We start from the raw sequence: 24,777 nt of genomic DNA on the forward strand, positions 1-24,777 counted from the left end.
TGCGACGTGAAGCTGTCCAAGTACCTCTCTCTCAACCTTTTTTTCCCTTCTCTTTTTTTTTGCTGCTGCTCAACTTTGCCTTGCATTTTTTCTGCCGTGTGAAAAAAATTGGCGGTGAGGGTAGTTTGGCGGGGACCCCCGGCGGCATCCCACCTATCAGCGCCCCTCCAATTGTTTCCCGACTCCGCTGTGGCCCGCCCGCCTCGGCGCCCTGTAAGCTCCGACGACATGCTATAATTCAGAATCCCGAAATATCGTGCGATTCCAGCGCCTTTTCGCCTTCACATTGAGCGCTATTGCGCAGAGAAGCACAAAATGGCCGTCTTTGCAGCTGGGCTTCGGAGGGCTGCCCTCCAGATGCCCTCGAGGTTCTTTGTCTGCAACCAATGCCTTCGACAGGCGCCCAGACGCTCTCCCTCGCCCATCCTGAACATCGTACGATCACGAGGATATGCACATGCGAAGCCATTGGAAAGCCTGGCGGCCCAAAACGCTTCGGCTGTTGCATCTCAGGTGCAGGCCAAGGCTCCAAAGGCGTTTCCTAAGAAAACCACCTCCAAGGCTATCGCGTATTGGCTCATTGGCAGTGCTGCTAGCTGCTTCGGCATCGTCGTCTGGGGTGGACTAACAAGATTGACTGAGTCTGGGTATGATTCCAATTCGCTTCGGATGAGCAACAGAAGCAATGCAAGAGTCAGTCGCTAACTAGATACTCTGTATATAGACTCAGCATAACGGAATGGAGGCCCGTCACCGGCTCTTTGCCTCCCATGTCACTTGCCGACTGGGAGTCTGAATTCGAAAAATACCGTGCGTCCCCGGAATTCCAGCTGCTCAACCCTCACATGACGCTGGAGGAGTTCAAGAAGATTTACTTCATGGAATGGACCCATCGCCTCTGGGGTCGCTTCATTGGCCTCTCGTTTGTCCTTCCCTCGCTGTACTTTGTCGCGCGCCGCCGAGTCTCTCCCAGAATGGCCGTCAACCTCCTCGGCATCTCCAGCTTGATCGGTTTCCAGGGCTTCATTGGCTGGTGGATGGTCAAGTCGGGTCTCAAGGACGATCTCTTTGCTCCTGGCTCTCACCCACGTGTCTCCCAGTATCGATTGACCACTCACTTGGCTACCGCGTTTGTCTGCTATTCCTGGATGCTCATGTCTGGCTTGACCATCCTTCGCACCCGCCGTCTGCTCGCCGACCCCGCTGCCGCCTCCGCTATGATTAACGCCATCAAGAACCCCGCCCTCAAGACCTTCCGGCGCTCAGTTCTTGGTGTCACCGGCCTCGTCTTCCTCACTGCCATGTCTGGCGGCTTGGTTGCCGGTCTCGACGCCGGTCTCATCTACAACGAGTTCCCCAAGATGGGCCTCGGCTTCACCCCGCCAAAGACTGAGCTGTGGGACAAGTTCTACTCCCGCAAGGAAGACGGCTCCGATCTGTGGTGGCGCAACATGCTCGAGAACCCCAGCCTCGTCCAGCTCGACCACCGAATCATGGCCATCACGACCTTTTGCACAATCCTCGCCCTCTTCGCATACGCCCGCACCGGAAAGGTCGCCGCCGCGCTCCCCAAGAACGCAAAGAAGGGCACTACTGGCCTCGTCCATCTCGTCACCTTGCAAGCGGCCCTCGGTATCTCTACCCTAATCTACATGGTTCCCACCCACTTAGCAGCCACTCACCAGGCTGGCAGCCTTGCTGTTCTCACTGGCGCCTTGGTCCTCGCCCACCGACTACACATCCCAAAGTCAACGGTGCGGATGATTGAGAAGAAGCTGAAGCAGATCAAGCCATGAAGCGAGCCGCTTCTCTGTATGAAATAGATGATGTACTATTACGTTACACGGGGGAACAATTGCCAGGGACAAATCTCGACGGAAAATCATGTATAAAAACTCAACTCAAGACATATATAGAGGGCGAGGCAAGGAAAAGGATTCTATAAAAAAATGCATATATATTCCATCTATTGACGCCTACTCCTCACTTTCGATTTCTAGTCAGCAATGCCCAGTAGTAGTTTCACAAATATTCGACACCTCTTCCTTCTTCAGCTTTATCCCATTCTACCAACACACCAAAAGGAAATGGTAAAAAAAAATGAAAAGATAAAACGGCAGTAAATTTGACATTCTCCCAGTCCCCTAACCATTTCCTCCGCCAGTCTATATGCTTCTTTATCCGGCCCAAATGCTGCGGTTTCTATATTAACACACCATGGAGGCGCACAGAAAATGCTGATTGATCCCTTTTTTGTTGAAAATAATCGTGAGATTTGTAATATCGCGTGAAAGGGAAATTGAGAAAAAGAAAAGAAAAGAAAAGCTTTTGTCGCTCGAAATGAATGCCGGTAACCATGATGGCCAGTGTACAACCGTTATATAAAATGAGACGTTCCTTCTATTAACCGTCCGAAAATACGCCCTCTTCCGATCTATGTTTTTTTCGTCGACATTGCTTATTCCAAGTACATGTCGCCACGCACCCCTTGCATCGCCATGGTGATGTCCGCGCCATGCATGGCATTGGCTTGCATTGCCGCCATGTTCATGTTGGGCATGGCACGGTTCATGGCCATGGCGGCTCTGCTTGCAGGGCTCCCAGCTCCGTTTTGCATCATGTAACGCATATCTGCTGTGTTACGTTGCTGTGCCTGCTGCTGTTGAGCCTGCTGTTGCTGGACTTGCTGTTGGACCTGCTGCTGAACCTGCTGTTGGACTTGCTGCTGAACCTGCTGCTGAACCTGCTGCTGAACTTGCTGTTGGACCTGTTGTTGTACCTGTACCTGCTGCTGTTGCTGCTGCTGGTTCATGGGACTGCGAGTCCGAGAAACATCAAGCTGCGCCTGCTGCTGTATAGGTGGGTGCGATGTTTTGATGGGTGATTGGCTCATCATGACAAAGCTATCGTCGTCTTCCATCTCGGCATCAGCATCTTGATCGCTGGTTTCTTCGATCGACGGCGGGCCTGTGTTGGTTGTAGACGAAGCGCTTTGCTCACTGGCCGGACCATTCGTGCTTGCGGTCGAGAGCCTTTTGTCGAGCTGCTGCTGTTGCGGCTGCGGCGGCGGCGGCGGCGGTTGCGTCAACTGTGGTGTTTGCACGGCGCTTGGGGGTTCTGATGGACTGTTTTGGTTTCCCACAGCAGGAGTCTGAGCCGCTGTCTGGTCCAGAGGCCGCTGTGCAGTCATCCCCGTGGCAGTAACACGACTCGACACAATCATATTCTTCCATCGGTCTATTGACTTTGCTACAAGGGTATTCAAGTCCAGATGCCGATCCTCGAGCTCAAAACCAACAAGCTTGGTCCCCGTGACAGCCTGCTCATAGGCGTACGCAAGAACGTCTCGTTCTAGGGGAATGGTGGAGGGTGACCGCACTTTGAACTCTCTCGGCTGCTGCAGTCGGTTGAGCTGGTCGATGTGTGATTTGAGATTAGCGTTTTCTTGCTTAAGCTTATGGTGCTGCTCTTTCATCTTCTCCATTTCCTTATGTTTGCGGCCCACTCCACGTGCCAGCTCAAGAAGCCATAGTTCACTTTTCCGCTGGCTGGGCAGATTCTCCCAAACTGCATACGCAGACTGCAGGTGTTCGTTGACATGCTGCTCAAGCATTTCAGCGGCTCTCTCAGCCTTCTTTACGGCCTCTCTCACGTCTCGATACGGGCCCCCGGTTGGGGGATACGCCATCTCCTCCATCACCGTGGTCGTGGCCGAAGCGCATGTAACTTTCCATGCCTTGAATTCCTCCAAGAAGTAGGTCTGAAGCGCTTCATATTCACGCTGGGCTGGCCACTGTATCGCCCAGGATGTCGAGGTAGGGTGCTGAGTCGATGAGAACAGGGTGGGCGGTGGCTGAAGACACCGCAAAGTGAGAGCTGGAAAATCCAGAGCAAGAGGATCGAAGTCGAAAGGCGTCGAATCACTATCAATCTGCTGTCTAGCTTGGTGTTAGTCGATCCCGACCCCTATGGCGAACACCAGATCTTGACGAAGCCCTGAAGAGACGAGATAACTTACTTTGCCGCCCGCCATGAGCTCAGCAGTTCTCTAAGGGCCAGCTCTGCGGCTCTAGCAGTGTCCATAGAGTCTGCCAGCTTTTGTTTAATATCGAACTGAGCTTTTTGGGCCATCTGTTTGCTAGCGTTCCTCGATACCCCGGGACGCTTGTTGGCATCTTGAGGGGCATTGCCATCCCAGGCATTCTTGCCCGGAAGATCATTTATAACGCCAGTGGCTTCCCATGGGGTATTATAAGAGTATTTGACGGGTCCAATAGCGTATAGACCCTCTTTGGGTACAGCAGAGGGTTTGAAGCTATCTGACTCTTGCCCAGGCGATACTTTCCTGGCCGCTGGTTTTGGGGTACCGGCGGGGGTGGAATTATCTCTTCGAGCACCAAGAGAGCCTCGAGGCTGGCGTCGAGTGATGTTGCCGCGGAGCTTCCGGATAGCATCAACATCATGAATACCATCCGGGGGCTTGGGGTTCTTGTCTTTGATATAGAGATCAAGATGTCGGCCGAGGGAAGACGAGGTGAAGGCTTGGCCGCAGTACTCGCAGTTTTTGTCCTTTACAGCCTTGGGCTGGTTGCCCTCGGCATTGGGTACCGGCGTTTCAGACATTGCTTGCAAGTCCTAGTAGAGAGGGAGTGCCACGAGGGAAGAGACACGGCGGTGAAAAGTAGGATATGTTGGTTTTCTTTCTTTCGTCGGCAGAAGCGATCGATCGGCCGGCTAGAGGAGGGGGAGGGAGATATCGTTCTGGCGCTACGAAACAGGCAGAGAAAAGGTGATCTGATGGAAGACGACCAAAGCCAACAGCTCCTTTCGTGGAGCAGGACCTGTGAAGATCATAAGGAGCGTATAAAGGACCAGGGGCGAGTTGGAAAACGAGCGTGGGTAGCAAATGCCCTCAAGGGGGAGGCGGTTCACAGACGTCAAGGCTGCTTATTCAACTTCAGAGCAGCGTGGAAGCAGACAGGGACAAGCCAATGCAGCAGCAGAACAAAGACCTCTTAACGACAGCCCAGAAACAGCTCACCCAATTCCCCTCGTGACAAGCTCAAAGTCAGGAGAAGCCGTGGGAAACCTTTAATTATTTTTTTTAGGTGGTGAGCCGGCTCAGGGGTGGGACCTCGAACGGGACGCTTCCATGGGAGAAGTGGAAAAGGAACATTGAACCCCCCCCCCCCCCCCCCCTCTCCCCACCGCACCGGGCCCAGGCGCTACAGGCGGCTCATAGCGGGCAGCTCAGGCGCTGGCACTCGCTGTACAGCAACAGCAGCAGCCCACCGCTAGGCGCCTGTGTGGCCGCTGCCCCCCCTGTCCGGCGCGGCCCCCCAGATTAGTGCTCCAGCTGTCAGCGTCGCCGAGAGACCGTCCGCTGGTGGTGCGGATAGCGGGAGAGAGGCGTGCCGATCGTGACCGCGGTTTGCTGGCGGTGGCCAGGGCCGCAGTGAGTTGTTCAGTTGTTTCGGTCAGGCCAGCCAGCCGCCGAAGCCGGGTTTGAGTTGTGAGGAAGCTGAGTCGGGCATCTACGAGGTCGGACTCCCAGGCTGAGAGGAGAGAGAGACATCCAGCCAGGCACGTGCTGGTACATGTACATTGGATGTATGAGAGCCTGGGGGGGCCAATTGAGGGTGCCGCACTCAGTGGGCAGAGCAAAGAGGTCGGGTGCATGTACCTCCTACTAGCTGCTGGCTACAACGCCTGTACTCATCCTCCGTGCCTCCTCATCCTCGAGTCAACCACCGGCAGGCAATCGGCTGCAACTGCCTACATGTACCTACGAGTGAGCGCCATGTAGGTACGGGGTACAGCACGGAGCACAAGTACGGGTACATGTCACCTCACCATTACCTGTAGTCGATGTTTTAGAGGCAGCTACTCCTACGCCAGCAGTAGCGTCGGTAGGATGCAGGAGCAACGGAGTATTGGCCGTCTGCGACCTGCGCGGTGCTCCGTACGGATACCTTCCATTACCTTACACGTACATGTAGGTAGGTACTCGTAATGGGGCGCCGCCGGAGGAAGGAGGCTCGCAGGAGATTGTCATGGTGCCTGCCCACTCTCGCCAGGGAATCATTCCGGCCCTGCTGTTCGTGTACATGTACTCGTACCGAGTAACTTACATCATGGGCCGATGGAGACCTCATGGAGCTTCATCAGCGTCTGTCCTCTTAGGTTCAAGCCATCCATTGGCCTTGTCACTACCTTACGGCCACGGGTATGCACTGCCCAGATGCCTTGGCAACATGGAGCTTGAATGATCCGCCAGCAGCTACTACCAGCAGCTGAAGACCTGCTGTACGATGCATACTCTACTCCATACCTACAGTACGAATACCGCCTTACTCGTTGCCTTCTCGCATGTCTGTACAGGTACTCCTAGGAGCACAGGAGCACAGAAACAACACGACAAGACGTCGGGCAGCCGGCCGCAAGAGACTAGACGATGCCCAGACGGACTCGATCAAGACTCGCCAGCAAGGGTGGCAGCGATCGGAGCCATCTCAGGAGTAACGTGGACGGATCCTACAAGCACAAGGCCGAGCGCCTGCCATTCAAAGGCCGTGTCCCATCTAGCTCAGAGCCAAGGGCATGGCCGGCCAGCTGTTTCTCGTGGCGTTCTTGAATCCAATCGCTTCATTCTTGCAGCCAAACTGCACGCGATCCCACCTCTCCTGCGCCCGTGCCAGCCACCCTACTTCGCACCGGCCGAATTGCAAAAGATCCAGACCGGCTGAGCGCCGCCAATGAACGGAGTGGGCATCAGAGAAAAGCTCGGATGCCTAGCGTGCTCTGCTGTTGCAGCAGGGCGCTTTGTGATTCAGGCAAGTTGAGAGAAAGTGTGAATGCCATCATGGCTCGTTGGCTATTTGTTACTTCAGGCTATGTATTGCTTACAGCCTCATCTCCCGAATGGCAAGTACGAGCATCAGTGTCACATTCGACGCCCAAGAATACCCTCCCACCGATGGCGCAATGCCCTTCGTAGCATTCAAAAACTCGAGTGCTCACCATGCGCTGGCCCTTCGTCCTCCAAACACAGGCCAGATTAAAAAGATCCGAGGCTTCAGGGGGGTTGCTTCGGGAGATCACCCAGGCCATCCAGGGGGTGGGCGCTATGGTCAAAGTTCGACAGCCATTCTCCTTGGTTAAGCTAAAGTCAGACGCTTACTCCGTTGATACAAGCATGACAGAGAATGAGACGAGTGTCCAGAAGAGCCAGAGTGTCTGGCTGGCGGCCCAGGAGCACACACCTGTCATGTCATCGAAACATTGGCCCCTTGTCCGTCCCGGGAGCTGTCATATCACTTCCGCGCCGCCGTTGTTCGACCGTTCGTCAACGGCCTAACTGCTTGTCTGGCCTGGTCTTTTGCTGCATGGGCATATGACAACGGGTCCCCTTGTCGCAGGCCCAGCCTTTTTTTCGGTCATCTCTCGTCCAACTAGCATTTTACGACCTTGTGCCGTGTAGAGAAGCGCAGGTCTGAGGAAATCACCGCGTCCTATGACAGAACGCTTCGTGGTCGTCTGTAGACTTATCATTCTGGCAGGATCATGACCATGCTGGGCCAAAAACAGCTCAGGGTTGGGCGCATCACGTACTCGTAACCGCTGCCCTGCTCCTGTCTCGTGGGAAAAAGAGCTTGACGTGAGAGCCGACCAAGCCCCTTGGTGCGATTAGCGCAGCGATGGTGGAGACTTCATCAACATGGGTTCTCACAGCCAGCACAACAAACTCCGTACGAGTAGCATTACAGTACATACGCTCGTATGCAGCAGTCCCAAGACGGCACCTTGGCGTACTTGTAGCCGAGGAGAGTGATGCCTGCACGGACTCCCTGACCACTGCAGAAGAATTTGCAGCCCCAAAACTGAGAAATTCCACCAGCCGCCTTTCTGCCTTGTTCTTAGCCATATGGAGCACGCTGTACTCCGTATGACGATGACTACTCTACGACGACTCCTGCTTTTGCTATGCTTTGGCACGAGGTGGGGAGAAGGGTTGGAAAAAAGAAAAAAAAAAAACGTTCCTCCCTGGGCCGCAAGTAAGACCTCGCCGGGAAAGCTTCCGTGGACCGGCATTGAAACATTGTCTCGAAAAGCTTGGATGTGCTTAGCCGCTTCTTAATCCCTAGATTACTGCGGCTGAGGATTTCAGCCGGGGAAGAGAGTCGCCTATGGGGAGTGCCATGGGAGCTCATTGGGTGCGTAATCGCCGACGGTATGAGTTTTGTCTTTGATTTTCTTGATTTGCTTTGGGAGATGGCCACTTTCCAACAGCAAAAATCCCCGTCTACGATGCAGCACTTTCGTTTCCTGCCACGAAGTTGATTACTCCTTACATGAAGCGAATACTATTGTCGTCTTGGTGCCGCGCTGCATACTAGGTAGGTATATAAGACGGTAAACGATGGCGTCGCTGACTAGCACCTTGGAGCTAATGGCCAAGGGGTGTGCTTTAGTCTTGGTGTGGTACGACTGGATATCGTCCATTTCAGCACCCTATCTCTTGTAGAGATCGCATCTCGATACGCCCATAGCTGGGTCGATCTATTTCCGTCCTCCCGTAAGGAGTAGCTCGAGGCGGAATACAGTCTGGCACACGAGACGTTAGGGCTGCCGACTAGGTAGGCAAGCAAATTACTCACGTCTAATTAAGTACCCTCCATGGAAGGACGCTGCAATACAACCTCTGACGAGGCCGTGCTGTCGCTTCAAAGCAGCAGAGTCGTATTACACACTAAGCTTCCGGCAAAGATCCATGGAAGTCTCTGCGATCTCCCCCCTGGCTAGGTCCCTTGTTGCCGGTCGCGAGTGTGGTTGCGTGCATTCTAGCGGGCAAACAGGAATGCCAACCGGCCTTCTCGAATCGGCAACGTTTCGCATCTTGCCGCACTCGTCTTTCTTTTTTTTTTCGCCTTGGTGGGCTCGGATCCCCGGACCGTGGCACTTTTGGCGCTCCAAACACGAGGCCGATTGCTCCCTTTGAGTTACGCCGGCCGGTCTGCTTGATGACCCCGTTACACAAAGGACCGTTGGCCTTGCTTGGGTCATGTTGGACCCTCATTTTAGCTAACAAGTTTGCTTAGCCGCGTGCAAAGAGCCTCTTCGGGTGATCTACCAGGTACGACTACTGCATGTCTGGGTGCTGGCGGCAGCATGTGATTCCGACGAGGGCCGTTTGATATTGCAGTAATTTACACCTACATGGTGCTAGCGAATTCGACGGGGCTCGATAGTCATACTAACGTCAATTATTGAACGCTAGGTAAGTAGAAGGCTGCTGTCCTTGCAAGAGTCTGCCAAGAGAGCTCAATGAGACAGTCGAAGGAATAAAGGCAGGGCGCACACCTGCGGGACATGATGGCATTATGCGTGGATTAAAGAATACGACGCCCTGCCAACAGCCTTCCATCGCAGGGACCGGCGCAAAGTTGACTGCGCCAACGACCACCCGGCTATTCATGCAGGCCAAGTTGAATGCGGCCATTGGAGTGGTGTGGACGTCGGCCGACTCACAATTGATGTTTTACCGACGGTAATTCTCGTTGACTCAGGACTCGGCGTAACTGCGACTGGCCTACATGGCTGGCTCGTTCCAGGATATGCGGCATATCGCAGCTCGGCGTGTTGCTGATCCCGATTCCTTCTGGCTGGGGCGTCAAAGGACAGGTGAGCAGGAAGTGGCCACAGCTTTAGGATGCGTAATTTGACGGCAAACAATGGAGAATCATGCATGCAAACATGTGTGCCAAGTACGGGAGCAAGAGAGCTCTAAATAGGTAGCAATCGCTTCTTGAGGCACGCTTTATTGCTCATGTGAGCTACAGACAAGCATGCAGCCAGCGACAGCCGAGCGTGCCGGATATCGGGAAGCGCCGTTTCGCTGGACGAATGGCTTGACACAAGATTTATTGTATGGAACAATGAATAAATGACTTTGATGGCCCGAGCAACAGATTCCGGGTCGCCGTATGAGTATGGGTAAAAGTTTGTATAGAACCACCAGAGTCGGGCTGGTTTTTGTTCTTCGTCAAGGCGTCGTCCAACATGTTTGTTAGCACAGACGTGGAGCAAAGATGCAAAGAATGCTTCGTCCATCACAGGTGAGCAGAAACAGTGGAAACCCCATGAATAAACGGTCAAGCAGATTTCGACGCATTATAAAGCTCACCAAACTTCGCCATCAATGATGGAATGGCCCATTGAGGCGTTACAGCTCTACCAAGTGCTAATAGGCATCACGACTCAGGGCGTTGAAAGTGGAGAGCTGGCAGCTGTTGAAATCGATAACGATAAGACCAAGAAAAATTAAGCTCACGTGACGGAGCGTCACTCGGCAACACCAAAGCTTGAGGCCCGCGCCGTCCATCGCGTTTGCTTACTGGACGGCGTCAAGCGCTTGCGACCAGGTTGCGCCGTCCGGGACTGCGAAAGGATTCTGTAACTGCCAGGCGAATTAGTGAACTGTGACAATGCCTCCAGGTACGTGCACCAACTGGCTGCCACTTGGCTCCTCCTCCCCCCTTGGCGAGCGAATCGCGCCTGTGCAAAGTGCATAGATGATCCCCCCCCAGTAGCCGGAGACAGCTCCAGCTCAGTACTTGCACCTGAACGCTCTTCGCCTTGACAGCACCACCGCTCCATCACTGTTTACCGTCGCATCATGGCTCCCAAGGGGAACAAGAGAAGATCATCCACTAAGAGCAGAGCAGCACTCAGCGACGAAGAAGCCTCGGACTACGAGAGCGCGCCACCCGTCAAGTCGTCGCGGAACTCCGCGTCAAGCGAGGCAGAGGAATCAGGCTCAAGGCCCCGGCGAAACGGAAGAGTCTCAAAAAAGGTGGAAAGGGACGAGGACGAGGACGAGGATATTGAAATCGAGGATGCGGACAATGATGTGAACGAGGATGGGGATGGGGATGGCCTCGAGGAAGATGTGTATGAAACCACCGGATGTTGCACGGCATATGGCATTGAGACCTAACAACTGCTTATAGGTTCATCGTCGAGGCTATCAAGAAGCACATGATTGACGAAGATGTGCGTAGGATGCACCTCCGTCGCGTTTTTTCGTTTGTTTGACGACACCACGGCTAACATCGCGTAGGGAACATTGAAATTCCACGTCAAGTGGGAGGGCTACGAGAAGAAGTCAGATATGACTTGGGAGCCTGAAGAGAATCTACTGTACGTGCAGATTGCGGAGCGCGGGGTCAAAGGACACGCGACTACTAGATGAAGCGACTGACTTTGGGTGCGACTTAGGGAGTCTGCGGGCGAGGTTCTCAGTGCCTATCTCGAATCCATCGGCGGGCGAGACAAGATTTTCGAGGAGACGCAAGAAGCCGCCCGAGGCAAGAAGCGCAACCGGACGAACAGCACAACGCCGGCCGCCACGACGAAGCGTTCCAAGAGAAACGGAACACACCCTGGCGACTCAGCACCGCCAGCCACGGCGGAGAAATGGAGCCCTCCGGCCGGGTCGTGGGAGGACGAGATCGACACGATTGATGCTTGCGAGGATGAAGGTAGTGGCCGGCTCGTTGTTTACCTTGTGTGGAAGAATGGCCGTAAGACGAAACATGACACGAAGGTCATTTACAAGAAGTGCCCCCAAAAGGTAAGCCTACCTACGCCTACACTCGCTTGACCGTGTGGACTTGCAACTGACACTGGTATAGATGTTGCTATTTTACGAACGACATGTACGAATCATTCGGGAGGAGAACAAGGCCCTGACCGAGTAAAGGTGGACACGGAGACGATTCCTCACAACCAGCGGAGATGGACGCATGGCTGCTGGATCGGACGCGGCGCGAATGAGCGGATACGCGACTGCTGCGACTGAGAGTCATGGCCATGGCCCGAAGACTAGCTGGCGTATACGGACCGCATTGATCGTTTTGGTTTCTGGTGTTTTTCCTCCCTTAGTTTGCGGGCTGCGGTTTCTCGAAGCATCAAATGGCTTATTTACTTTTATGTGTTACTCGGCTACAGCTAGCTTCTACGTAGGGGTCTGAAGGCGAGGACGGGGGGAGGCGTAATGTGTATCAACAGCTACGGGTATCTTTGCGAGTAGCCCATTTAGTTTCTGTATTGAAATGATGAACAATGTGATTGCCATTTGACTCTGAAGCTGTAGAGCACCAGTGTGTGTGTGCCGTATTCCGTGTCATCGTCCATGTTTCAAGATGTCGCCAATGACACGCCACCAGCGCAGCTCTTGTTGTTGATAAGAAAAAAATGGCGAGGCTGGGGCAGCTGAGCTTGTACCTACTTGTACTTGTAGCGCTTCGGCCCCACTGAACAGCAAAGCCTCAGCGCTGTGTTTGGCTAGCAAAACAGTGGAGTCTGGTTTCTTACAGCGCCAGCTCCCTGTGAACAGCGCAGTAGCACTTGAGCGCAGCTACTCGTACAGGGGGGGGTCGCAGCAAGCGTGTTGCCGTAAGCCCGCCAGCCCGCGTTAGCCCAGGTACCAGAAGGCGCTGAAAGCTTAGTACCTAGTAGTACTACCTAGCAAAGAGCTTCCAGGTTGCGTCTCCTCCCATCCCCCCAGCCTTGCGATTTTTCGAAAGAAACGCCAGAAGCAGAAACGGCTGGGGCTAAAAGAGAGAGACGGGACGCAAAAAGCGGGTGGCGGGGCAACGGCGTATATAGCCAGAGGGGGAGGTTGGTTGGGTACTTTTTTCCTTCTTCTTGTTACTGGGAATCGTGTTTGTTTTCTGTTGTTGTTTTTGTCGTTTGTCCTTTTTACACAAGGTTGACGAAAAGACGAAAGACGAAGAACGACGAGTTGCCTGAATTAATATTGAATTGATTGATTCGATTGGCTTTTATTCTTTTTATTCTTTTTGTTTTGAATAAATCGAAGCGGTTTGAAGTGACTGTTTTGGCGCCTTGCACGCTTTTTTTGGTTCTGGGCCATTTTGCGGTGACGAGGTTCTGTTTACTTGGTGAGTTCTGGCTCGTCGCTGTTCTTTCGAGGTGGCTTTGGGTAGTAATAAATACTAATTGTTTCTCAGTCCTTTTTTGAAAGCTCATACATCTCGAGCCAGGCGAAAAACCGCACCGTCAGAATCTCACCGACATTGTTCGCAAACGGAATAAATAGACACGTTCACACAAACACCCAACAAACAGATAAACAAACAAACAAACCGCCGCAATGACGCAGCGCAACTATGTCATCGCCATCATCATCATCGTGCTCTTCATCGTCCTGGCCGCCATCTCCTTCGGCATCTACAAGCTGGTCCACGGCGCGCGCCGCGAGCTCACCATCACGACCGAGTCGAGTAGCAGCCAGTCGCACAGCCTGGCAGACTAACACTGAGCCAAGGATCCTCCCCGGTGAAAGAAAAACAACGGGGTGATGTCGCGGTGAGGATTCTTGCGCTCAAAAACTTGCCCTCTTCTTTTTTTTCCTGTTTCTACATTTTACTCCTCCCTTCCCGCCTTTGATATTTTTTTTGGAATATATGTATGTGGCGCAGCGGAATTGTTTATTTTGGACAATGTTGCATGATTTGTTATGAGCATGTTTTTTTTTTTTTTTTTGGTTATGAAAGGATTATTTTGGAGCATCTCTGCATTGGTTCTTTGACACCTTTGAGGATGAGGAGGATGATGGGGAGAGCTGTTTATGGGATATATGGCCTCCGGGGCATTTTTGGATATGTTTTGTACATGACTTTGGTGGGATGGTATGAAATGGCATGTGTGTAATGAGGATATGGGTGGGATAATGAGAGCAATGAAGGCGTGTGTATATCGCAGCATGCATGTCATGAGATGTACTTATGTCTAAGCAGTGAAATGGATACACAATTGAACACTTTGTTGCACCAGACTTCTTCTTTTGCGGGAACCAAGTCGCGACATGAATCATATCTGTCTTGTTCTCAGTAGAAACACTATATGCAGATCTATGTTGTGTATAAAAGCATGTGTGAATACCTGATCATGCGTGCATCTTTGCTGTTTCAACACACTCAATGCTATTCTCGTGGTCCTTTTTCCACGTGAATCAGACACTTGTCAGGACTTTCCGTTCTCCGCTGATGAACACAGAACTTCTTCATTGACAACACACGACTCCCCCGAACACTCTGAATCACTGTGCTGTAATTCACCATAAAATTGCTTCCTCCAACACCACGCTCTCTTCTCCCCCCTCCCCCATCAGCTTCATCCGCCGCGACACTCGCCAACATCAACTCCCTTCAACACCACTCACTTACACCTCTACGCAATGGCGGATGCAGCCTCAACCTCAAACACTCGCGGCCTCGCGCAGCAACGCTTTGCCAACTCTACGCCTCCATCTACATCCTCGAGCGGCGCTTCTTCCGTGTTTCAAGACACTCCCAACGAAGTTCCTCGGGAGTATCTCATGGCCTCGCCATCTTCTCTCCTGCCTCAAGGCTTCCCCTTTCCGCCTCAGCAGCCGACTTTTGATATCCCCATCAACTCCCAGTCTGGCTTTATACATCCCGAGGAGCTTCATGAGAAGCGGTTCGCAAGCAGCTATGAGGACCAATCCTCGAATCTGAACAAAGACGCTCACCCATCATCATCCAAGATGCCAGAGTTGGACCAACACTCCTCCGCCGCCCGCCTTGTCCGCGAACAACGTCTATCAACATGCCTCAACATCCTTCGCCACGTCCAACGCACCCTCCGTCAACGCCACGACGAGGCAGCCCTGCGTCTCGCACACATCTCGCGCCTCCAAGTGCAGACCACGTGGGAGCTCTTCTTCCACAGCCCCCTGGACTTCATGTGTCACGAGATGGACATTCTCTCCAACGCCACTACGAGCGCCATTCTCGCCCAAGGAGGGATTGCTCTGCAGCGGCACTCTGCTCACGAGAGTGAGGCTTGGATGCGGAAGCTGGATGAGCTTCGGGATCTGCAGGACAGTGAACATGATGCCAAGGAGAGAGTACGCAAGACGATGAAACAGATGCAGTGCGCGGATGCGATTATGAGCGTGGGATTGGAGAAGCAGGCGGTGGTACGGGAGAGAGGCGATCTTATGGCTGGCCAGTATCACGGAGTGTTTGGCCAGCGTCGTGATGCTGAGGCAATGGCATCTTCAAACAACAACGCCTCTGCCATGCTGAGTAGCTTTTTCAATTGGCCGTTGCCTGCCGCGTCCCTGAACGTTGGCGAAGCCAGCGTCAACGTTGACGACAATAGCAGTGGTTCTGTCAGCGGATCCTCGGGACAATGCCTCTCTGAGTGTTGCCGGGATCGCTCTATGTAGTCTTTGTGGTCAAGTCGTGCTTCTATAGTTTGGCTTTGGCATTATTTGGCACTTGCTGGGACATGGAGGCCTTTTGTTGGCCGGGATATGGTAGACATGGCGCTTAGATGGAGCACACGGCAATGACCGTACAAGTTCTCTTTTATGAAATGCTTCGCTCTTAATCATATTACCTAGATATCAATAATTCTTTCCACTCATGCTCTCCGAAACCTTGTTCTCATCATCACCATGGCCACCAATAAGCCAACTCATTCATGTTGGCAGCATTCAGCTGCACGGTATACAGTTCATCGCCAGGCAGCATAACGACCTTTGCCAACAACAAGGCGTCGTGCGACGAACATTTCATCTTGCTACTTTCTCCTTCATTCCAGTCAAATTCGTACTTGTATTCATCCACCCGCATCCACGGCTCAAGTTCCACAATCCGGCACCACGGTTTTCGTTGCCAATCCCCCCGCTCGTCGTGGATTATGTCCATCCCCAGGACAAGGGCATGCAACAGACACCAGCCTTTGAACGACTTTTCTTTGAAAATGACACGCACGGCGCCTTCTGTGACACGCGCGACGTGGACATATCTCTTGAGATCGTTGTAATACACGACATTCGGCTGGGAGGCCATCGAAGTATTCTGCTGAGGGCCGTTTCTGTGGTGGTAAGCTCGCTGCAGCACCCGGTCGTTGCCGTGCCATCGATCAGCCGGATATCCCTCACGGGTTCCGATCTTGTAGCTTAGATACTGAAGGCGGAAGCCAAAGGGTATGAATTCTCGGGGGTTGTGAGAGACGGTGATCTGTTTGTACTCCCACGGCGCACGGTTTAAAAGCAGATCCATGGAGATTGTGCCAAAGTCTACATGCCACATTCGATTCCATATCAGTATATACAGCTTTCCACGAGTAATCAGACTCGGAGCCTCAACTTACAAAGAGGCACCTCGTAAAGCAGAGACGGGATTTTAGAAAGCGAAGTCACTCGCAAGGGAGGGGAAATAGACGGCGCCTGTTCCCTGAAAAGATTCCAAGGCCGGATTCTCGCAAACTGGGACTGCTCCTCATCCAGACACCACAGCTCAATGCAAGGCGAAGAGTCTCCCGAGAAGCCATACCTGCAGCCAAGAACAGCCCGACGATAATTCGACAGGGGACCAGACGGCAGTTTACCAAAGCCAGCATAGTGGACGCCCTGGATTACCTTGTTCTGGATCATCAGCGTAGTCTGTAGAGTATTGTTTATGATACGTGTTGCCTGCGTAGAAGAGTGGCTTGATGCAAATGGGGAGACGTTTCCGCCAGTATCCTCAAAGGCACTCGGGGAATCGGCCAGGAGTCCGTAAAAATCCGGCCCAGGGGAGCTCAGCTTCCGTAGCTGCCACGCAAAAATGGACTGGTCGTCGACAGTCTTGATGATTTCCTCCTGGAGTCGAAGAAAGGCTTTTCTGCCTTCGCCGTAGATGAGGGGCATGGAGACGGAGAACAAGCCCATCAGACAATATGCCATGTCTTCGGTCCTGGTCGTCGTTCTACGTGAGGCCCAGTACATCTTGCGGGCTACGGCGATGAGAGACGGATCGGCCCCGGCGAGGATGCTCACGTCGATGCCCGTGATTCTAGATATCACGTCTTTGTGAAAGGATTTCCTTCCGAGATACCGCCAATCTCCAGAATAAAAAGCGACATCAGAGGGCGCAATGAGCTCCTGGAGCGTCCATCCCCTCGTAAACCAGCGGGATGCCCCGAATTCAACCTCATCAAAGTTCCTATTTCCCGTCTCCAAAGTTGGATGCTCGACATATCCAACGTCGATAAGGTATGCATAGCAAACCGAAGATTCCCGGTACCACGCATACATGGAATTGATGGCCTCGGACAACTCAGCGCTGCTCGTCTTGTCGATGCAGCAGGTGTCGATCCATATGTAGTCGAATCCCTCGTCATGTGCAAGCGCACACGCGCCCTCGACTTTGGCGAACCCCTGAGGCTTCAGTTCCCGCGCCTGTTCTACCGACTGGGCCATGTCCTGATATGTCACCTCGCCCGGCCCCCAGGTGTGAGAGAGGATGGCATATCTGGGGATGTTGGCCTCGAAGAACTCGGTGATGCTATATGTTTTGGTGTTGAGCAGCCGCATTTTCCCCCCTTTTACTTCTTTTCTTCACCATCGTCGACGAGCTTCTTTCGTGGTTGCGAGTTCAAACTTGGGCATGGCCTGGCACTGGTTTTATTTTAGGCTTACACTGTCATCATCCTTGTCCAGCAGCAAATGTCTTGCGTGGGGCTTCAGCTGCTTGCGTGCCTCGCTGGTGAGCCCAAAATGGACGAAAATGACCAGCAAGCATAAAAATCTTGAACTTGAATTCACATCAATCACGGCCTCAAACCCCAATCCTTCTACACCGGAGCGGCCAGGCAGAAAGTTGAATAAACAAGTAAAACATCACAGCACATTCTCGCTGCAGATATTCCAACCCGTGTGTGCTAGCTTCGGCGTAGGCTGCAATAGCTGCTTCTCCAGTCAAGAGCCCTGCTTGAAATGGATTAGCAACGACGAGAAATCTCATTCTTGGTTGTTGGATGGTTATACATCAAGGTAGTATTAATGAAGCAGGCAAATCTAGGAGACATTCCCAGGTCAAGTTCATAAATGTCCAACACCAGAGCTCCATAAGTCTCGCCACAATCTGTCCAATCCCAACCATGCTGTCATTTTCAACCCTTCTAAACCCTTCGTAAACTCGTTACAAACGAAACTCACAATCGACATGCTCAAGCATACAGAAATACACCTTCATAACAATACGCAATAAATCATTCCGCCAGATAACGCCGACGGACCTCTCTTTATAAACCTCCCGACTGAATTATATAAATGCATATATGCTCATAAACCCAACCCAAATGAAACCCCCATGTAACCCCCCAAACCCATACACCACCCTCACCAACTCATCAACCCCCTCCCCCTATCAAACCCTCCCCTCAACTGCCTCTCCGGCTTCACAACCTTCCCCTTGAGCACAGTGAACCGCACCAAATTCTCGCAATCCTCCGGCCTCACCCTCGCCAGCCAGATACACTGCCCAGCGCCCACATCACTCTTCTCCTCCTCCCCGTTCTTCTCGCCTTCTTCCCTCGCCTCGGCCGCCTCCTCCACACCCTCCGGCAGCGGCTCGTCATCCTTCCCAAACGCATTCGGCCGTCGATACACCATCACATTCGCAGAGTACTTGTGCCCACCGACATGGCTGATGAAGTAAATGCCCACCCCGCCAGGCCTCTCGTCGTGCAAATCCCGATACAAGCCCAGCGGCCGCAAATGCCGCTCCAGCTCCTTTCGCAGCAGCGGCGCGCTCTGGCCGCATCGCGCGTCGCGCGTCTTCTGGCTGCACATGAGCACGACGGCGCTGTGCGGGCACGCGCCGATGGTGAGGTCGGCCAGCGAGGCGTCCGGGCTGGGGAGGGAGGGAGGGATGGCGGAGCGCCAGGGGGCCAGCGGGGAGGAGTTTGTGGGAGCGACGTTGACGACGTCGGAGATGAGCTGGGGGACGTTGCGTGGGTGGACGTTGTGGACGATGGCAAAGGCTGGGAGGAGGAGAACGGTGGTGGGTTCTGAGTAGTCGGTGGTGTCGTGAGGCGTGGGGAGGTTGGAGGCGGACAGCATGAGTCTCTGATGGTGACATGTCAGTTGCGTTTATCCTCACTTTGTCTCTTTTCATCTCATCCTATCCCATCTCATCTCACTTCACATAACCTCATCTCACCCTCACAAACAACAAAGCGAAATCAAGCAAAAAGCAAAAAAAAACTCACCCCATTCGTCACCCCGCCCACCCTCTGAATCGCCTCCATCACACTCCCCCTCTCATCCGCAACGTCCCTCACCCAGTCCGTCTTCCCCGTCCCAACAAGCACATGCGTGCTCCACCCCTTGACCTGCCCGTACAGCACATCCTCCTCGTCCACCTTGAACCCCCGCGGATACTTGACCGCGCAGCTCTCGCAATCACGCAGGCACTCGTCGCCGTCCACCTCGGCCTCGGTCCGCGCAAACAGCGCCTCGAGCCGCGCCGGCCCCGCGCTCGACGCCGGGCCCGAGATGCCCGCTCCCACGCCGGCGGCCCCCGGCACCGCGCTCAGCACCGAGCTCACGAGCGACTTGAGCGACACGGCCATTTTCTGCTTCACGGGCATGCGAGGCGCGTTATTGCTGCTGCTGCTGTTGTTGTTGTTGTTGCTGGCTTCGGGAGGCGGCATGGTGAAAGAAGAAGAAGAAGAGAAAAGAGAGAAAAAGAAGTTCGAGATGGTCCAAGTGGATATATAGAACTGGCCCTATTTTTTTCGCCCCCTTGATTCGTATCTCTTGTTTTTTCCTTCCAGATAACAAGTCTTGTCTGCCGCTAAACCAACAAGACTCTCACAATCAAGAGAAAAAGAAGAAGACAAAAAAAAATCCGGAATCGATTTATAAAACAAATCCAAAAGAACGAGGGTGCCATCAGGGTTTCTCCCCCGGCCCTTTAAACCTCTTCTCGGATTTAAAACAAAACAAAGGACCCCCTGTTCCTCATCCCACTCTCCTCCTTATCAGATCCTCCGGCGTCTCGCCCTCCTAAATGAGGTAATCCAAATCCAGCCACTCACAACACAAACTAAACCCGCCCATCCCTCAGATTTGCTCTTTTCCCCAGCTCTCCCGTCCGGCAGGCCAAGCCGATGCGCGCGTCTTTGGGGGGGGGGGGGGGGATCCCGGGGAGTGGAGAGCCGAGACGCGCCCCCCAAACGGGAAATTCCCGTCATCACATGGAATCTTTTTTTTTTTTTTCCCAACTCAGCTCTACGCAAATCTGTATCTGATTAATACAACGCTTTGCTGTCGTCATCTCTTGTTCCGGGATTCACCAATAAGACGTAGTAAAAAATAAAAAATAAAAAAAAGATCAACGTGTTTCTTTTTCTTTTCCCGCTTGACACGTAATACAATTTCTTCAGGGCTTTCCCCGCCACCGCCCATTTCTTTTGCCTTGCAAATCACCGAAATCTCCGAGCTTTGCAATTCACCGGCGGCTCGTCGGCCGAGTCCGTTCCCCAATCCCAATGGCCTCATATGCAATCACAACTACACCATCCCAACTAACCTTGCCCACCCATGTAAGAACAGCGTAAGCAAAATTTCATCATGCGGACATGTACTTGTACAATGCTATCATTATTGATTTTCCCACATCATACTAGATGGAGTAAAGCGTTCGCAATGCCAGTTCATCTCGGGCTGCTGTGCATGAAGCCCATCCTCGGATTCCGTCAAGTGTTCCCGTGCCAATCCCGAACCCCACGATGGAGCATCAAACTTCATACGTCGTTGTTTTCAATCAACCCACGAGGGCCATGTGGGATTGATCCATCGCACACTCGCTTCTTGTCATATCCATGTCAGACTTTTTTGTAGTCAAGGTAACCGCGTTCACAAAAATCCCTTCATAAATTCAAGATGCCTACGGAGTATATGCGCAAAAACTCCAACACAAAACAACAAGTGGTGATGGGGAAAAAACCCCCCAAAAAAAGGAAAAACATATCGCAACACGGCACTAGACCCCGCACCCAATTCGTATCCATTAAGCGGGCCCTTCAGATATTCTTCTTCCTCGCCTCGTTGTAGCCATCCTCGTCGCTATCAGACTCTTCATCTTCGTCTCCACCAGCCTCCATCTTGACCTTGTCAGACTTCTTCCGCCGGTCCTTCATCGCCTCTCTAATCTTGCGGCTGGCCTCGCTGAAACCCTCAGCAGAGTCGAGAGTTGTAAACCCGCTGATATGGAATCCGCTGGAGCCAAAGCCACCGCCCGCGCTGTTGGAGCGACTCCTTGATCGCGACGGAGGCCGTGTCGAGAAGATGCCAACTCTGCCAATGTTGCTGAACGAGTCGTTTCGGGGAAGCAAGCGGCTGGACTGTGTCGTGCTGCGTCGTGACAACGGCGGCGGCGTCTCCAGATCGGGGCCCGCGCTCGACTGGTCGCTGTCCCGCCGGGGACGGTGTTCTGTCGGGGACGCCTGAGTTCCTCCCGTCTCGATCTTAGAAAAGTCGGGAACCAACCGCGTCTTTTCAAAGTCGGGGAACATCTCGGGCCCGAGGGTGTTGATCAAGTCCGTCACCTGGGCGCTGAGCTCTGCTCGCTTCCGCTTCAGCTTGTGAATGTTGAAATCAGATGCCGGGACCAGGCAAAGCACCAGCGGCCTCAGCGACTTGAAGATATCCATCCCGACCTCGCCGAACCGCAGCGCCGCAATGGTAATGGCCGTCCATGCCACCCACGTAGCTAGATACACCAGCACCAGGGGTACCCATTCCGGCAGATAGCCCCAGAGGCGGTCGTACCACGCCCTAGCGACCACAGCAATCGAGTATCCATGGTAAAGCGTCGGAGCCAGTCCGCAGGCAACGAGAATCTTCCACGTAGCCATGACGTCGCGCCCGCGGATCTTGACGGTTGAGCCCGCCAACGCCGCTTTGGCCTTATTCCTGCTGATAATCTTCGTGGCCACAAAGACTGGTGAGAACAGAAGCAGGCCCGGCACGGTGCAGAGGAAGAGAATCAGGAGCTTGATGGAGCGGTAGATGAAGAGCACAATGACCTTCCAGATGGACATGGTGGCGTACTGCACCTGGTGGTCCCTCAGGTTAAGATAGCGCAGCTGCGAGTTGTACTCCTTGACGCTCTTGGATAGACTGGTAATCCTCTCGTCGGTCTTGTAGCGCTCGTAGCCCAATGCCAGACGGCGATTCAGCTCCACCACAACCGGCAACGGTAGCTTCTTGCCGGTGGGGTTGTAGAGCCTTCGCGCAGCCTGGATCATCATCAGCGTATCGTAATCTGGGGCTGAGACGGTCACAGAGCTGAGGGCTTGGTAGACGGTGTCAATGAGCTGGCCGATTGCCTCTCTTCGCTGGTTGTTCCGGTACATCTCAACCAGATGCGGCGGGACCTCAAAGGGGGCTCCAAACTCAATGACGGCGCGCGAGCGGAACTTGTGCGGATGGAAGTAGTTCATGCCCACGGGCACAATCTTGAGGCCACAGTTGGGTGCCTCAGCCAGCGCTCCCAAGGCCATGATGGCCACACCGGCCTTGAGAGGGAGCAGCTCGGAACGATCGTGGCTACCACCTTCGGGGAAGATGCCGACGCACCCGCCGTTCCTCAGCCGCGCAAAGACAGCCTCGTACACCTTGGTCTGGTCGGTATGCGGCGCAAGCTTGAACTTGGTCCCCTTGTATCCCGGCGCAGAACCGTTGACCGATTTGTTGGTAAATCGGCCCTCCTTGTCAATGTCATCTCGTCCGGTGAGCTGTTTCAAAGCTAACTGGGTCTTGAACGGCCGCTTGATGCGAACCTCTTCGGGGCCCAGGATCTGGTCAATGTTGACACTCTCGCCAGATGTCTTCTTGCCCGGCGGCAGGAACAGCAGGCCCTGCGGCTCTCCCTCGCCCACGCCAAACTTTGTGCCCACGCCTCGCACCAGCGTCGGGTCGTTGATCGGGTCCGGGAGGTAAATAAGGCCCGTCGCGGCCTTCGCGGCATCTTGCGCTCGCCCGACGGGGACGGAGCCGACCTGGCGGGATCCCCAGCCAATGAAGCCGTGGACGGATTTCTGCGCAATCAAGAGGGAGATTCGTCGGTTGGCGTCCAGTCGCAGCGTCCGTTGCAGGAGGATGGCGTCGACAAACTGTCACAAAACATGGTAAGCTTGATGTTTTCCCTTTTGCCCCCCGGCTCGGCGCAACGAGACATCATGTCATAGAATAGCCCATACCTGGTTTGCATGTGGCGCGGCGACAAAAAGCACCGGCCCCGTCTGCGGAACCCTCCACGAGCCCCGCGGCACGACTTCTCTGAAGAAGAGGTTGACGAGATTCCCCATGCCGTAGAGGAACAGGTCGTATTTCCAGTTCACCATGGGATACAGCTCCTTTTGGGGCTGCTCAGACTCTTCCACCGGCTCCTCACGGGGCTCGACCCCCGCCTTGGACGCTGCAGCTTCTTGCGAAGCCATGGCTGCAGAGCCTTTTTTTTTTGTGCGTGCGTGTGTCGTTGCTGTCGTATCGTATTTGCAGCCCGCTTGCCAGTTGATCGACGTTTGCTAAGATACCAGCCCTGCTCGTCACTGCAACCGATGCGCAGGGCGAAAATGAAGATCCGATGCTCCGCGAAAGCTTTGGTTGAAGAGGAGGAGATGGAAAGGGAAAAGTGGACGTGACCAAAGTAGCTTGAGCTTTTAGAGCAGAAAGCTGCACGGGAGGGATGACGATTCCAGCGCGGAGGTGGGAAGAGGGGCTCCCACGTTTTTTGTTTTGTTTTGTTTTTCTTTGCTGCGCGACGCCAAGCCGGATATCAGCTTCAGCTTTTTGTCGATTTTGGGAATAAAAAAAAATAGAGGTGGAAAAGGAAAAAGAGAGAGAATTAAATGAGGATCATTCGGTTATCAGTCCGTTAGATTACATGTACATGTTGTTGGCTCCATGCACCTCTGAAAAGCGACGTTTCCCTTTTGCCCCCCCAATCTCTCTCTCCCAATCACCGGCGCGCCACTTACAACGAATTACTGCAACGTCCATACAGTACAACCATGATGCTCTACAGGGAGCTACAGTGCTAGCCGCGGGCGGACGAACGGCAAAGATCCACTGTCGATGCCACGGTAGGGCTGCTGAGAACAAGGGGCCATGGTTACCTGACCTGAACTGACCTGAACCTTTTGTATGTTGTTTTTTTCGCCATCAAGGTCTCGCAATTTAACACGTGCTCGTGTCCCACTCCTCACCATCCCAAAAGATGAAGCAACGCAAATCGCAAGAGAAAAAAAAATACAAATACTATTATGGGTTTATTATTGTGATTGTATTGATGCAAGGAGGGCCAGTACTCGGAATGTGTCTTTGATTGCGCAAATGCAGTTTGTTTGAGACAAAACTCACCAAACACTCACGGGACGGAGATAAAAAAAAAAAAAGCTCAAAACTTTAAAAGAGACCGTTAATGCAGTCTGATCTTATGCCCGTGAGCTCTTAGACAAAACTCTATCAACAGCTAACTGTAACAGCTCAGCCAACCCAAGCATTTCCATCACGTAACAACATCAATGCGAAATAAATACCACACCAAGCAAAAACAATCATTCATCGTGAGCCTGCCTTCTTTCACGATATGATATCCCTGCCGCTCTGTCACATGTAATTGTAACCACCCCCGTAGCCATGTTCCGGCACCGAACCCCGGAGATTGTTTCATTCGGCCGCCGGAGATTTGTACGACTCTGCAAGGTAAGCACATGCATACGAGTACACTCCCAAGGCTGCATGCGAGATGCGGGCCATGCAAGGGACGACACCTGCTGTGCTCTGCCTCTTTGTAAGAATCAAATGCCATTACTACCTACCTAGTATTACAACAGATTCTATTGAGTATCCCAAACAGGACGGCACCGTTATGGCCAACT

General features: G+C 53.3%; 7 protein-coding genes across 7 annotated transcripts; 3 read left to right on the forward strand and 4 right to left on the reverse strand.

Moving 5' to 3' along the window:
• Positions 1–315: 315 nt before the first annotated feature.
• On the forward strand, positions 316–1,796 carry Triagg1_2584 (uncharacterized protein; the record flags this gene model as incomplete). The annotated part of the gene is made up of 2 exons (XM_062896781.1): positions 316–647; positions 725–1,796. The coding sequence occupies 2 exons, from the start codon at positions 316–318 to the stop codon at positions 1,794–1,796; spliced, it is 1,404 nt and encodes a 467-aa protein (XP_062758201.1).
• A 662-nt stretch (positions 1,797–2,458) lies between these two features.
• Positions 2,459–4,623, reverse strand: Triagg1_2585 (uncharacterized protein; the record flags this gene model as incomplete). The annotated part of the gene is made up of 2 exons (XM_062896782.1): positions 2,459–3,938; positions 4,019–4,623. The coding sequence occupies 2 exons, from the start codon at positions 4,621–4,623 to the stop codon at positions 2,459–2,461; spliced, it is 2,085 nt and encodes a 694-aa protein (XP_062758202.1).
• A 6,052-nt stretch (positions 4,624–10,675) lies between these two features.
• On the forward strand, positions 10,676–11,759 carry Triagg1_2586 (uncharacterized protein; the record flags this gene model as incomplete). The annotated part of the gene is made up of 5 exons (XM_062896783.1): positions 10,676–10,950; positions 11,010–11,052; positions 11,120–11,199; positions 11,278–11,632; positions 11,694–11,759. 5 exons carry the CDS (start codon positions 10,676–10,678, stop codon positions 11,757–11,759), a joined length of 819 nt encoding a protein of 272 aa, XP_062758203.1.
• A 2,504-nt stretch (positions 11,760–14,263) lies between these two features.
• Triagg1_2587 (uncharacterized protein) lies at positions 14,264–15,280 on the forward strand (the record flags this gene model as incomplete). The annotated part of the gene is made up of 1 exon (XM_062896784.1): positions 14,264–15,280. One exon carries the CDS (start codon positions 14,264–14,266, stop codon positions 15,278–15,280), a length of 1,017 nt encoding a protein of 338 aa, XP_062758204.1.
• Positions 15,281–15,506: 226 nt separating this feature from the next.
• Positions 15,507–17,491, reverse strand: Triagg1_2588 (uncharacterized protein; the record flags this gene model as incomplete). The annotated part of the gene is made up of 3 exons (XM_062896785.1): positions 15,507–16,138; positions 16,213–17,387; positions 17,445–17,491. 3 exons carry the CDS (start codon positions 17,489–17,491, stop codon positions 15,507–15,509), a joined length of 1,854 nt encoding a protein of 617 aa, XP_062758205.1.
• Positions 17,492–18,223: 732 nt separating this feature from the next.
• Positions 18,224–19,539, reverse strand: Triagg1_2589 (uncharacterized protein; the record flags this gene model as incomplete). The annotated part of the gene is made up of 2 exons (XM_062896787.1): positions 18,224–18,952; positions 19,096–19,539. 2 exons carry the CDS (start codon positions 19,537–19,539, stop codon positions 18,224–18,226), a joined length of 1,173 nt encoding a protein of 390 aa, XP_062758206.1.
• Positions 19,540–20,913: 1,374 nt separating this feature from the next.
• Triagg1_2590 (uncharacterized protein) lies at positions 20,914–23,334 on the reverse strand (the record flags this gene model as incomplete). Its single annotated transcript, XM_062896788.1, has 2 exons — positions 20,914–23,007; positions 23,095–23,334. 2 exons carry the CDS (start codon positions 23,332–23,334, stop codon positions 20,914–20,916), a joined length of 2,334 nt encoding a protein of 777 aa, XP_062758207.1.
• Positions 23,335–24,777: the final 1,443 nt, after the last annotated feature.

The sequence above is a fragment of the Trichoderma aggressivum genome, assembly GCF_033847375.1.
Source record: "Trichoderma aggressivum f. europaeum strain CBS 100526 chromosome Unknown scaffold_007, whole genome shotgun sequence".
In the NCBI taxonomy this organism is placed as follows: Eukaryota; Fungi; Ascomycota; class Sordariomycetes; order Hypocreales; family Hypocreaceae; genus Trichoderma; species Trichoderma aggressivum.